At 46.6% G+C, this 14545-nt stretch overlaps 2 protein-coding genes across 8 annotated transcripts in view; both read right to left on the reverse strand.

Moving 5' to 3' along the window:
* LOC126983947 (uncharacterized) overlaps positions 1 to 4648 on the reverse strand; it is a 50782-nt gene extending 46134 nt beyond the window's left edge. Inside the window, exon 1 of the mRNA XM_050837207.1 lies at positions 3977 to 4648. The gene's annotated coding sequence lies outside the window, so the exon portion shown is untranslated. The remainder of the gene's footprint in view (positions 1 to 3976) is intronic.
* A 132-nt stretch (positions 4649 to 4780) lies between these two features.
* LOC126983946 (axotactin-like) overlaps positions 4781 to 14545 on the reverse strand; it is a 52558-nt gene continuing 42793 nt past the window's right edge. For 3 of the 7 annotated variants that reach the window (XM_050837203.1, XM_050837201.1, XM_050837198.1), the window contains 6 exons: positions 14116 to 14294; positions 13700 to 13787; positions 13094 to 13293; positions 12764 to 12877; positions 10392 to 11063; positions 4781 to 7485 (listed from right to left, as the gene is read on the reverse strand). In XM_050837203.1, the coding sequence (XP_050693160.1) occupies positions 6052 to 7485; positions 10392 to 11063; positions 12764 to 12877; positions 13094 to 13293; positions 13700 to 13787; positions 14116 to 14294 (2687 nt within the window). In that variant the 3' untranslated portion in view covers positions 4781 to 6051. Of the gene's footprint in view, positions 7548 to 10391; positions 11064 to 12763; positions 12878 to 13093; positions 13294 to 13699; positions 13788 to 14115; positions 14295 to 14545 lie in introns of all 7 variants that reach the window. The other 4 variants (XM_050837202.1, XM_050837205.1, XM_050837204.1 and 1 more) reach the window with 4 other exon arrangements.

A 14545-nucleotide genomic window follows, 5' to 3' on the forward strand; every position in this document is an offset into this window, starting at 1 on the left:
ATATGAACCCGAGCATTGTATTGGCTTTCTTACAGGCGGACTTGCAGTGTTTTGTTTGTTTCAAGTCACTGCTTTTGTCTCCCTTTTTGTAGATCGGTGTTACGTTCGCTTGTTTCCAGTCTTTCGGGACTTTGTTTTGTTGTAGGGACTGATTGTAGATGGCGGTGAGTGGCTTGAGGATTTGCTGCTTGAGTTCCTAGAGCAGCCTGGGTGACAAGTCGTCGGGTCCGGTGGACTTGTTTGTTTCGAGTTTGTCTATGTACTTTTTCACATCCCGTTCGTCGATTGTGCCAAGTTCTAGGGGAGTGATTCCCATCGGTGGAGGTGGAGGAAGGAAGGGTAGAAGAGAAGGGGAGGAGGAGGAGTTAGCAATAGAAGGGGAAGGAAGGAAGGAGGGTCAGGTGGAGGGGGAGAAGACGAAGGTAGGATAGGAAAGGAAATAAGGATGGGGAAGGAATGAAGGGCAGGAGAGAAGGGAAGGAGGAGGAAGTAGCAACAGAGAAGGAGGAAGGAATGAAGAAGGAGGAAGCATAGAAAGGAGAGAAAGAAGGAAGAAAGAGAGATTAGAGAAGGAATAGGAGAAAGAAGAATATAGACAAAAAGAAAGGAAAGAAGAAGGAAACATGAGAGAAGGAAAACGGGAAACAGGAAAACGGGAAGAAGAGGAGGAGGTGGAGGGATAAGGGAGAAGGATAAAAGGAGAGGAGAGAACGGGAAGAGAAGAAGGGATGTAGGGATAGAGGAGAAGGAAGAGAGGGAGGGACAATGAAAAGAGAAAAAAAGGAAGAGGGGAGAAGGAACAAGGAAGATAATTATAGAAAATGGGAAGACAAGATAAAGCAGGAAACAAAGAAGGAACTACGAAGAGACAGAACAGGAGGGGGAAAAGGAGGAAGAAGGAGGGAGAGAGGAAGAAGAGAGACAGACAGGAGACTACAAATAAGAGAAACTACCCGGATAAATATGTCAGAGGGAGCAGATTAGGACGCAGGGCAGGGACGTGAGACAGGACAGGAACACGAAACAGACACAATCTCGCCGCACAAAAGCTCATCTAATTGACAAGGCTTTCGTAGGAGTTGTAGGCATTTCCATGGGTAGTTGAATGACCCTGGTGCTAGTTCAACCCTTCCTCTGTACCGTGAATCAAAGAAACCACTCATTAGAACCCGATTGATCTCCTTTTTGGTCTTAGGAGATAGTTGATGTGTGAGGCGGAAGCGTTCAGGAATACCAACGCCGCTAAGGACAGACTGACAGACGGGCGAATGGCAACACTCAACACGTGAAGCAGTTTGTTGATTCGCTGACACGCTCGTTGGTTTGATGCTGTAACTCTCCGGCTCACTTCACTCACTCACTCTCTTTCTCTATACCATTGCAGAGAGAGAGAGAGAGAGAGAGAGAGAGAGAGAGCATCCCACCCTTCACGGTCCACTAAATTCCCTCGTTTCCTCCCGACATGACACTTTCACTTGCTGCTCCGCCCCGTGACGCGACGACCGGCGAGGAACGTTTGTATCTTTCAGTAACAAAACAATGTGTGACAAACGTCTGTTAGGGAGGCGGTGGCTGAGTGGTCAGCGTGCGGGCCTAGTGTTCTGGAGGACCCGGGTTCACGTCCCGCCCGCTGCTACAAGCTGACAATTTTCAATCATCGCCGAGTGGCTTAAAACTGCCCACATGCTGTCCTGAAGACCACCTATCAACCAGGACTATAGCGGAACTCTCCATGATTGAGCGGAGTTCCTGTGTCACCATGAGCCAAACAAGATGGCGCCACTATAAACACTTGCCTGCACCACAAGCGGGCTGGGCCGACCACCAGGCCCTACCAAGTTAGCCTATCGCTGCAACAGGCCGAACGTAAAAAAAAAAAAGGAAAAGAGAAAGAAAGAATCAAAAAGCTCATTCTTCCCACTGTAACACGTCGTATTTCCCCTGCCATGGCTAATACAGTAATGGCAGACGCCCGTAACGTATAAAATATATAAAAAAAAAATCTTCACACTTTAACACGTCGTCTTTTCCATGTCGTGTTCAAACAATAATTTCTCCGACTGTGAAATACAACAGATGCAATTTACAGAAGCGAAGGATTTGAAACAGTATATTTTCTCTCCATTATCAAAGAGGGAATTACGTCTCTGTTGGTTCACATAAGTGGCGCCAGCGTTGAAATAGTCTACCTGGCAGTCACCATCAGCAGCGTGCGGTTAGTTAGGCGGTAATAATAATGATAAGAAAACCATGTACAGCTACTCCATATAACGTTACTTGTCCGGTTAGTGAGGTTACGATAATGATAATAAAGTAGAACCATTTCACATAACGGTACTTGTACGGTTAGTTCGCTGACAATAATAATATAAAAGCAATTACAGCTATTCCATATCATAACGTTACTTCTACTTGTTTTATTGTCACACTGAAAACCTAACGCCACCGTCACTTTGCTCTCTAAGTGACCCGCCCGGACAGGAATATTCGCAGAGCTTTAACCGGCGGAATCAAATGAGAAACTATAATAGAGTCATCTGTAGCTTGATGTCAAGATTGCTTTTCGGTAGTGGTGATGGATTTCGTTGCTGGCTCAGAAAAAAATAGTCTACTGATACGTTTTCTTATATCTTTTAAATCTAATTGCTTGATACATTTTAATAACTAGCAAACAATGCACAGAAACAGACGCTCCATAAAAAAAATATATATTCCAACAATCCAACCCGGTAGCAGCGGGGATCATGTTTCTTAATGGTCACTCCAAGCGAGAAAAATGAGAAAAAAATCACCCCTCACACGAATAATTTCTTAATATATGTCAAAGCATTTGTGATCAGATTATGTATCATCTAATTTTGGGGGTTTATATCATGGCACAAATTTGGCCCGTCGCTGCACACGGTAAAGCCACAAATTTGGCCCGTCGCTGCTACACGGTAAAGCCACAAATTTGGCCCGTCGCTGCTACACGGTAAAGCCACAAATTTGGCCCATCGCTGCTACACGGTAAAGCCACAAATTTGGCCCGTCGCTGTAAAGAAAAGGAAAAAAATGATGCTAGAGATAATTCAAGTTCGCACACACCCATTCACATCTACACCCACCCACAGCCCCATCAACCTCTCCCCACCTCCTCCTCACCCACAGCAGCCAACCAACCACCTGTCGCCCCTCAGAATCTGCCAGTAACGAGCAGGTGGTAACACGGCCGCATCTCACCTTTCCGCACCTCGCCAGATGGCCGCGGGAAGTCTGGAACGCACGCTCTACATAACTCAACGCTCCCCGCCGCCTCGCTCCGGCCACAAAGCACCGGGAACACTTGTCTTGCACGGTGATGAGCGGCGACCAGTGCGAAACAACCCGCAAAAACCTCACCCTCACGAAATGATTGGGTATTATCTTAGTCAGTCTCTTCCATCTCGTGTCGTAATGCGAAGATTGTTCTGTTAGGTCTTTTTAGTTCGCCTACGTGTCGCTGCCTCAACTGGGGTCTATTTAAGGTTGTATAACGCGTCATGTAATTTTGGGTGTTATTTTAAGCGGGTTCTGGTGTGAGGTAAGGAGTCTAGCCGTTAGTGAAGAGTTTGAGTGGCTGTCTGTCTGCTGCCTCGTCACGTGATAATGAGATGTGTTGGACAATTTACAGTTTCACCCAACCAACGATTTTCTTACGTGGTTCATGTTGTCCTGGTGATAAATGTAGTGAATTGAATGATTTAGTATCTCATTTCCGTCGCAAATGTCCACTTTTCGAGTTATGCCTCTTTTGACCGATGTGTTACTTTTAATGTTTGTTTCTCTCTCTGTCTATATGTTTGTTTGTTTGTCGGCCAGTATGTCTCGTCCTTGTCTGTATTTCTTTTCTCTGTCTATATCTATCCTTGTTCGTCTATCTGTTTGCCAGTCTCTCTCTCTCTCTCTCTCTCTCTCTCTCTCTCTCTCTCTCTCTCTCTCTCTCTCTCTCTCTCACCTTCAGGCAGCTCCTCCTCGCCTTCATCTCCCCCAAAACCACCGCCCCGCGGTAGGTCACCTCCCGGCGCTCCGGCGTGTGTTTATATCCTCGCCTCGCCGCCCCGCCGCTAGAGGGCAGCAGGGTGGGTCTGATTTGTGCTCCTATGAAAATACGAACCTAAAAGCAATTAATCTTGACATAGTGCTCATTCTTTCTTTATGGCAAGGGATATTGACAAGCAGGAGGATACTCGGAAGATATAAACAGTGATCAAGTTAGTTCTACAGGTGATCGATTGAGTTTTACAGGTGAACGAATTGATTTCATAAGTTTTCGCCTATCTTGGAAAAACTATTACAAAGGTCTTCTTGCTTCCTAAATGGCAAGTGATATGAGAAGCAGGAGGATAATCAGGAATAAAAACAATGATCAAATTGATTCTACAGGTGATCGCGTTTGTTCCATATGTGAGCGAATTGATTCCATAAGTTTTCGTCCTTATTGGAGAAACTATCACAGAGGTTAAACTTGTCTTTCGCTCATAATCTTTGCCAGAAAACACTCTCCTTGAGGCTAAATTTAGTTCGTATGGTTGTCAAATGAGTGTGCCTGGGCGCAGAAATGTTTAATTAAGAATACGGCCCCATTTTTTTTACAGCAAAGGCGCCAGCACAAGGGCACAAAAAAAAATGAAACAATAATAAAAGGCCCGCTACTCGCTGCTCCTGTAAAGAATCCGAAGAGGCGGCCGAAAGAGCAGTCAATTACGTGAGAAGAGGTGTCCTGATATGTTCGTTAGGGAAGGTTGATTTAAGGAAACTCTTTTATCGTACGGTTTAATGAACACACTAACAACTCACCGTGCCCATGCAGCGAATACAACAACAACAAGAACAATCAAAGGTCGTCCTCGGGAACCATCGACAAAACACTATGGTCCACGCGAGGACGACCAACTGTTACTCTCTCTTTACACGTATTTACAGGAATGTTTCGTTGAGCCTCTGAGTTAACTTGTCTCGGAACACACAACAACATGCCGACGACCTGGAGATGGAGAGATGACGGTGCTGGGGGCCTCTGTAAGCTTACTTCCCTCACGAGCGAGTTTCCTATTTAAGAAACTAAATACAAATAACAAAGAATCCATCATTTTCCCTCTGTTCGACTTTGACTTATCTCAGAACACACAACAATATGCTGACAACGTGAAGGTGAAGAGATGACAGTGTTGAGAACCACTATATATAAGCTTACTTTCATCATGTGCGAGTTTCTTATATAACAAACTGGATACAGATAACATAGAGCTGACGGTGTTGGGAGCCACTATCAGCTCACCTCCATCACGTGCGAGCTTCTTATTTTACACACTAGATACAGATAACAAAGAGATGACGGTGTTGAGAACCACTATATATAAGCTAACTTCCATCATGTGCGAGTTTCTTATATAACAACTAGATACAGATAACAAGGAAATGACGGTGTTGGGAGCCGCTATAAGCTCACCTCCATCACCTGCGAGCTTCTTATTTTACAAACTAGAAACGAATTACAAAGAGAATCGACCATTATCCCGCTGCTTGCCTCAACAGCATATAAGTACAAGAAAAGAATAAGCCCTGTAATTCTGTAGTTGCTTTCCACGCCTCGGTCTTCTAAGAGTCTCACAATAATCTTTACATTACAAGATTCTGCCTATTACTTGACTTTTCCCTTTTTTTTTCTATTTCTACAGAGGCGTTTTACATTATATTAGTTTAATCATCTTTTTCAATCATTTCCATTTTCATATTGAAGTTAAAGAGCATGAATTTTGTTCCTTAATTATAATATCTAACTAAAAATGGTCTTGTATGGGGACTTGATACATATAACTTTTTTTTCTAGCTTTTTGGGGCATTTTGTAATTTGTATGTATCCCGGCATGTTTAGTAATTAATTTTGGACCATAAATTCAAATCTATGTATGACGTATAGACATATTTTATAGAACTTAGTCTGTGGTCAATAAAGGATCTATCTATCTGTCTATCTATCAATCTATCTACGAAGCGAGGACTTCTTCGAGACACACAGGTCAATCTTCTCTAGTCCAGCGAGGTGATGGACGCAATGCTGTCTCTATGATAACGACTTCCTCTCCTTCCTCCTTCCTCCTCTCCCTCTCCCTCTCCCTCCTCCTCCTCGTACTGGATGCTGGGGCCGCCGAGGTAGCTCATCGGGTTGCTGAAGGTTCGACCTCCGCTCCCGAGGTATATGGGACTCTGCTTCTTGCGCGTGACTTTACCCTTCTTGCGTCGCCTTCTCTTAACGGGGGCTTCTTCGGCTGGGGTCTCTCGTGCGGCGTCGGGGCTGGCAGCTGGAGTGGCGTCCGGGGTAGTTTCTTCTTTGTCGCTCTCAGTTTCAGTTTCAGAGGAGGACTCGCTCTCTGTGGCGTTCTTTTCCTCCGCGTTCTTGTCCTCGGCGTTCTTGTCCTCGGCGTCTGGGTTCGTGTTGTCTTCTTTAGCGTTCTGAGCCTCGTCTTCAGAGGTGGGTCGGCCCTGAGCGGCGTCCTCGTCCCCGGAAAGAGCCGTGAGGTTGGTCATTCCCGAGGAGAGCTTGGACGTGAAGAGCATCGGCAGTGAGATCTTCCTGGGCTTCTCTTCGTCCTTCTCGTCCTCACTTTCGTCCTGTTCGCTGATCGTGTCCAGTGGCGTGACGCTCCCCGGTGAGGCTCGCGCGGCTGCTGATCCAAGGTTATCCAGATCCAGACCCCCGAAATCATCCTGGACATAGTTAAGGTAGGTCGGGGACTCGATGCCGCCCCCGTCGCTCACTGGGGACGCCGGGTCGTCGTTTGCCTCCGCGAAGTGACCCTCGAACTGTGATATGTCGAGGTGTGGGAGGTGGCTGCCCTTACCGAGGCCTTCATCCTTGTCTGTGCTCTCTACTGCATCAGCGTCGACGTCATCCGCCTCTTTAGATTGTGGTCCAATATCGCCTTCTGGTTGTTTGGTGGAATCTTCCTTCTCCTTCTCATTCTCTGTGTTATCTCTTCCTCCTTCCTCCTGTTCGTCTTGGGTTCCTTTGTGTTGTTCTTCAAGTGTAGCCTCGTAACTCTCTTTCTCCTCCTCGTTGCCCTCATCTTCCAGAATACTCGCCTCCCCATTAACTTCTTCCCCTTGCCCTGCATTGAAATACTCTTCTGGTTCTTCCTTGGGACTGCTAATAATGATCTTAGGCACGATTGAGGCTGGAACACTGCCGCTGAGTTCTTGCTGAGTCTCAGATGATTCTTTTTCCGTCTCGTTTTTGTCACCGTCATCTCTTTCACTCCCTTCAGGTTCTTGCTTCTCTTCCTCGTCAGTCTTTTTCTCCACTTCCTCACCTACAGTCTTCTCCTCCTCCTTCACCCTCTCCTCCTCCTCCTCCTCCTCGTTACGGCTTATCGCTATCGGCAGTTCCTCGGTCGGTCTGCTTTCTTGGTTGTCTTCTGTCGTGGTGGCGGTGGTCGGCGCGCTCTTGTGCTCTTCTTGCCACGTCTGCCGAGAGAGGTGAGGAAGGGCACATCAGAGGGTCGGCTTTTGGGTGTTATTTAGTTATGCTGTAAGGGAAGAGAGAAGGGAGGGAGTTAGACACACACACACACACACACACACACACACACACACACACACACACACACACACACATACACAATCTAATTTTAATGCGCTAATTCTACACTGATAAACAATAAAAAAACGTGAACTGTGCTCTTACATAACACACACACACACACACACACACACACACACACACACACACACACTCTAATTTTAATGCGCTAATTCTATACTGATAAACAATAAAAAAAACGTTAACTGTGCTCTTACATAACACACACACACACACACACACACACACACACACACACACACACACACATACACACGAGGCAGAAGGGGAGGACGTTAACTCAATAAATACAATGACCTAAACTATTCAAATTGTCAGAATCGTGTTATAGACAAAAGCACACCAAGAATCAAGCCACCACGCACAGTAGTGGACTTTGTAATCATCTCTGCTGGTAACTGAGCGTGAGTGGCAGGGTTTGTGAATGGGCGGTGAATCAGAGTAATCAGGAATCCCTAGAGCTCGTAGTGATCATCAGGACATCAATAACCAAACAAGGACGACGATTACACGAGTGACAGGAACGACAATGACAACGACAAGAACAACATCAACAAGAACAACATCAACAACAACAAAACAACGACTCTTTTTACTTCTCCTACTACTGCTACTACTACTACCATTACTACTACTACTACTACTACTACTACTACTACTACTACTACTACTACAACTCCTCCTCCTCTTCCTCCTCTTACTACTATTACTACTTTTACTACTACTACTACTACTACTACTACTACTACTACTACTACTACTACTACTACTACTACTACTACTACTACTACTACTACTACTACTACTACTACTACTACTACTACTACTACTACTACTACTACTGATACTACAATTACTACTACTACTACTACTACTACTACTACTACTACTACTACTACTACTTCAACTACTAGGTTCTTACATAAACTAGAACAAACACAATTATATACACCGACAAACGATATGTGCATGGCAACACAAGAAGAATCACCACAAAGAAACAAACAAACAAACAAACAAACACTCAGGCACCGACATTCTTTGCCACAACAAAAATATAATCATCATCGACAACAAAGAAACAAATCTAACAAATCACAGAGGAGATGGCACAAGTAAACTCCGGCTGTTTTTCTTTTGTTAGATTTATTTTCTTTCTAAATTTTCAACACGATGCAGGAGCCGGAAAAAAATAGTAGCAATAACAACAGAGCAATCCTTGAGTCAGCGAGGGTCCGGCGCCAGCGGCTGAACCCTCACAGAGCAGCGAATAAATATAATATCTGTTTTGGCCTCACAGACACACCCACATCCTTTCGTCTTTAAACGCTAGACAGAAACAATTTAAAATTGTATCATTTATTTTCGTCTGTTAACTATTCTTAAAAATTTCAAGACTATGTTTGTAAATGATCTATACCAATAATTCAAAATTATGTAAACTATTATTCAGGAGATCAGTTTCAAAGTTTCATAATTGGGTCCACTTATCCTGTCAAATTAGACTGTCAAACATTTACAAAATTAATGAAAATTGACACTACCAATGATTGTACTTATATTGCTGAAGTTTTTTTTATCATATTTGCAAAATTCTTTTTAAAGCAAATTCAAACACATTTTTGCAAGCAGACACCAAGAGGCAGGATTAGAGCTTCACAACCATCGAAAACATATTTGCGGGATAAGAAACATCCGCCCGGCGTTCACTGTACAGCTCAGAATCATCAAGAACAAAAAGGCTCTGGGGAACAAGAGGTCAGTTCACCAACACACTGTACAGTGGAGGTCAGAGGTGACGCTATAGGATTTCCGTCATGGAAAACTGGCACACAGAAAACAGACAGTCATGGAACAGCTGACAGCGACGCAGGACAGAGAGACAAGTATGATACAAGTCACGTCGTATGGGAGTATTTTTTTCCCGCCTGTTTGGATCTTGGGCCGCGTGACGTCACCACACAGTGACTCCTCCGGACACTATACCGCGTTGATATAGAAAGGATTGACGTGATACTGTTGCAGAAAATTATATTGGTACGTATAGGCAGGGGTTAGAAGGTGTTATCGTGTTTGTCCTGAACGGCCTTCCTACGTCTATTTTCCTCCTTCCTGTGACGTGAACGCCTCCAGGAGAGGAGTAACAAGATGCTTCACGAACATGAATAATTGACCACATTCTAATCCATTTTACGTTCTGCCTTTGGCGCCGGTAGGCTTTCATGGTGGGACTTGGTGGTCGGCCCCAGCTTGTTATGGCGCAGGCAAATGTTTATAGGGGGGCCATCTAGCTTGGGTCATGCTATCTCCCAGAGATTATTTTTGATCCTCTTTTTAGAGAGAGAATCTAGTGTCCGGTTAGATATGTGGTCTTCAGGACAGCATGTAAGTCGTCTTAGGCCTCTCTCTTTTCCCCTGAACAAAAGAATCGCTCCCAATACGCACACGCTGTCACGGGATTGCGTCCCTGAGAACCATTGTGTGAAGACGTCATGAGCCCAGGATCCGCGCTGGCCGGCAGACCCGCACACCCAGGCCTCGGTGCACGTGACGGGGAAGAAAACAAATGAAGATCACGGGAAGCCACGACGCCCCAAGCCCAAAGAATCAGCGGCAATTAAAAGTAATGCTTCTCCTTCGGCGGGAGGGGCGGAGGCACCGACGGCTTCTTTCTGAGGTAATATTGCTTTATGTCCATTCTCTCCTCCTTGACTGGGGCAGTGCCTTTGGCCCCTCCCGAGGCACCTTCCTTCTTCTTTTGAGAATTTACCTGTGAGGTGGCGAGCTCGGCGTCCTGCACTTTTTCTGTCTCAGGTCGTACTTCCACAAAGTCGTCGTCGGAGGAGCTGGACTCGCTCTTGTCGTCAGGTTTCTTGTCTTGCTTCGTCTCCTCCCCGTCCGTCGTCTGAGCTTTCTTCTTTCCCTCCACCGTTTGTTCGTTTTCCGCCTCGCCTTCTTGTGCTGGTTTATCGTCTGCTTCCTTCTCTCCGCTTTCTTTGGCGTCGTCCTGGTCCTCCTGAGCGGACTCAAAGGACTGGTCTGTTTTAGTCTCCGTCTCGCTGTCTGTCTGGCCGTTCTCCTGGGCTGCTTCGGCGAGATTATCTTCCTTCTGCTGTTCGCCCTCGCCAGCTGCTTCTTCGCTGCCTGGCTCTTCCGCCTTTGGTGTTTCTTTGTCGTCCAGGTAATCATCGACGACTACAATTTCATCTTCTGCTTCGCTTTTCACAATCTTCTGGACCTCGCCGTCTCCTAGCGGGTGGGAGTGCATGGGGACGATGGGCGGCTCCTCTACCGCTACACGCTCGTCCTCGGCGGGGAAGGAGCCGTGGCTGAGGAGACGCGGCTCGCCGTCTTCGCTGAAGTCCTCGTCGACGTTCACCATGGACGTGGAGCCTCGCTGGACCCGCATGGAGGATGGGGACGAGTCACACACACTCGAATCCTGGAAACAACCAAAAGACCTAGACTGTAGCAGGGGTGGCGGGCGGCGCGGCGCTGGCTCGGGCGTGGCGCGCCGCGGGAGGGCTGTGACTGTGGCTGGTGGGCGTTGATGTGTCGTGTGTGTCGCCTCCAGACAAGTATTGGCGATGCAAAGCCTAAAAGGCAGTTCATTGGAGAGTGTGCCACCCCTGATGTGCCACCCCTGCTTGGGTAACTTAAACAAGGGAGTAAAACAATAATTACTTTATTTATATACCAACATGTTGCCATAGATATGAAACAAGATGAAAGTAAGTTGAACACAAGCTTAAACTTATGATTCATGAGTGAATTGATAAGATGGTTAATATGTTGTTCGTGGTGGCTTGTGAAGACCCTACAAATAGAAAACAAATACAAGTAAAGATAAGTTTACGACAAAGAGTGATTCTGAAACCATAGAGAGACGAAATAGGAATGATATGTGTGAATCAGGAGGAGTAGGAAACAAACACGTATTGATGACACAGAAAGATCGGGGAATACTACTTGAGATCATAACGTCGGGATGGAGATCAAATAGGCGCCCTTTAAAACAATAATACGGGTGAACAAAAAATACCAACGCGTTAGTAAATGTGGCGGACGACTGAAATATTTGATCAGACTTAAAAAAAATTATCGCAGTTGACGCCGAAATCTGACGCCGCGGCTCCTTGCGTGACAGACTGACGACGGCGAGTAACGGAGGTCCAAGTGACTCCTTTTTTTGTTCTTTTTATGAGGCGATGCGCTTTGAGGTGCATGACGGTTTTACTTTTCTTTTGTCGTGTCTGTCATTGATTCTCTCTCTCTCTCTCTCTCTCTCTCTCTCTCTCTCTCTCTCTCTCTCTCTCTCTCTCTCTCTCTCTCTCTCTCTCTCTCTCTCTCTCTCTCTCTCTCTCTCTCTCTCTCTCTTTCAGTTGCGACTTTTCATTTTCTTTTGACTCCTTTTTAGTACGATTACTTTTTTTCTTTTTCTTTTTGCCCCTGTAGTGATTCGTCTTCTTGTATTTGTTTTTCTTGTTTTTCTGGTTCTTGTTCTTCTGGCTTTTGTTTTTCTTGGTCTTGCTCTTCTGGTTCTTCACTTTCTAGTCCCTCTTTATTTTGGGTTTCTTGTTCTCGTTTTATATGTTCTCGTTCTTCTTGGTGTTGGTGTTCTCGGTCTTGATTTTCTGGTTCTTCATTTCCTTGTTCGTCTTGGTTTTGGGGTTCTGCTTCTTGTTTTTCTGGTTCTTCACGTTCTGGTTCTTCTTGTTCTTGTTCTTGGTGTTCGTGTTCGTGTGTCTCCTCGTGTAGGTCCTCCAGGTTCTCGGGCGGAAGACTCACCCCCGGCAGGTCTGGGGCGCTGCCGGACAGACTCTTGATGCTCGGGACGATCCTAATGTCCACTTTCCTTTTGAGCACGTCCAGGTTGATTTCGCTGGTCGAGAGCGGCGTCGTCGGCTCCGCGCAGGACGGGTAATCGCCTTCCGACTTCACTCTCATCACCGTCATCTTCTGGATCAGACTTTCGATGCTCGACAGTATACTTCGGGAGCCATTTTCAAGAGATACGTCGCTCATGCTACCGTCGTTGTCGAATATAAAGTCCCTGCTATCTTTTCCCCCCCAGCTCACGACCCGTTCCACCCCCCGCGAGCCGCCGCCCCCCTCAGAATGGGAGTGTGGTCTCAGTCTTACCGGTGGTGGAGGGAACTTCTGCGAGGATGGAGGTGTGCCGGTGATGTCGATGGTGTACTCGAAGCTGCTCCCCTCAGACGATGGCGAGTCTCCACCTTCCTCTCCCCCTTCTGGCTGCAGAGGGACGAAAGGGAGTCGCGGGTGAATGGGATGTGTGTTGTATTGCGTCATTTTCCTACAGAAATTGGCCTCTATACACTGTTTTATAGAGGCAATGATTAGCGGGCTTTTTTCCCCTCAACTGTTCATAATTTTTTGCCCTTGAGCTGCTTCCTTTACTGTAAACACACACACACACACACACACACATAATAGTCCTCCCTTCCTCACCTCCGTCCCGATGATCAGTGGCAGCCCATCGGCGGACTTATCCCACGATAGAGGACGGTCCCCGGGCGATTCCTTTGGCGTCCGCACCTCCGGCTTGTCCTCCACCTCGGCCTCGTCCTGGCTCGGCTCGGGCGGCGGCGGCGGCGGCGCGTCCATCAGCGGCACCGCCTCCTGCTTCTCCTCCGTCACCTTCACCACTTCTTGGGACAGACGGGAAGGTTGGGTTGGCGAAGGACAGAAGTGGAAGGGGAAACTTGACTTTTATTTATAAAGATTACAATGACTCTCTCTCTCTCTCTCTCTCTCTCTCTCTCTCTCTCCCCTTCCCTCTTCCTTTCTTTCTTCCTTTTTTTCCTTTTTTCTCTCTTTTATTTGTTTTCTCTCTCTCTCTCTCTCTCTCTCTCTCTCTCTCTCTCTCTCTCTCTCTCTCTCTCTCTCTCTTCCTTTCTCTTTCCTTCCTTCTTTCTTTCTTTCTTCCTTTCTTTCATTCTTTTTTTTCTTCTTCTCTCTCTCTCTCTCTCTCTCTCTCTCTCTCTCTCTCTCTCTCTCTCTCTCTCTCTCTCTCACACATACACACATGTGCAAAGAAAAAGAGTTCCTCCTTGCCTTGCGTTCCGCCGTTCTGGGTCGGCAGCAGCGGTGCCAGCTCCACCGCCGTGCCATCCGTGATCCCCTGGGCGCGTTTAACCATAGCCTGGGGGAAGGAGGAGGAGGGGGTGGAGGGGCTCAGTTTAGTGGTCCAACTGCCTGATGCAAGAGTTAACCAGTATCTCCACTTTCATCTCCACTGGTAAGCTCTTGCACAATCTCCTTTACTATTTCAAGAGCGGAGCGTCAATGTACCTTTCAGTTTAGTGGTCCAACAGCCTAATACAAGAGTTAATGATGAAAATATTAATTTCTCTGTATCGATAGCTACATACGTATTCTGTGATATGTCTGTTTTTCTATCTGTCTGTCTGTCTCTCTCTCTGTCTGCCTCTGTCTGTCTGTCTCTCCCTCTCTCTCTCTTTCTCTCTTACCTCTTCTCTCAGCCTTTTCTCTTCAAGGAGTTCTGCCTTCCTCTTCTCCTCCTTCAGCCTCTCCGCCTCCTGCTTCTTACCCCCTTTACTCTTATTCGTCTTGACCACGTGTTTGAGACACAACACCCCCACGATCAGGCCGGCCACAAGGATGATCGTCCCGGCCACGGCAGGAACCACTGGCGGGCGAGAGGGTAGACTTGAAGGGTTACTGAGGCCTGTAAGATTCTACACGGGGACAGGTGGATAGATGAGCAGGTAAGTGGGATGTCACGGGGGGGACAGCACGAGCCAAGCAGAGGGAAACTAGCGGCATCGGTACAAAAAGAGGAAAAGGTTAGTAAGATTTAGAAGGCAGATGCATAGAAGGTAGATGAATAGACATTTTGGTAGACAGCTGAACAGGTAGGGGTGGGGGGCAGCATGACCC

The sequence above is a fragment of the Eriocheir sinensis genome, chromosome 55 (assembly GCF_024679095.1).
Source record: "Eriocheir sinensis breed Jianghai 21 chromosome 55, ASM2467909v1, whole genome shotgun sequence".
Taxonomy (NCBI): domain Eukaryota; kingdom Metazoa; phylum Arthropoda; class Malacostraca; order Decapoda; family Varunidae; genus Eriocheir; species Eriocheir sinensis.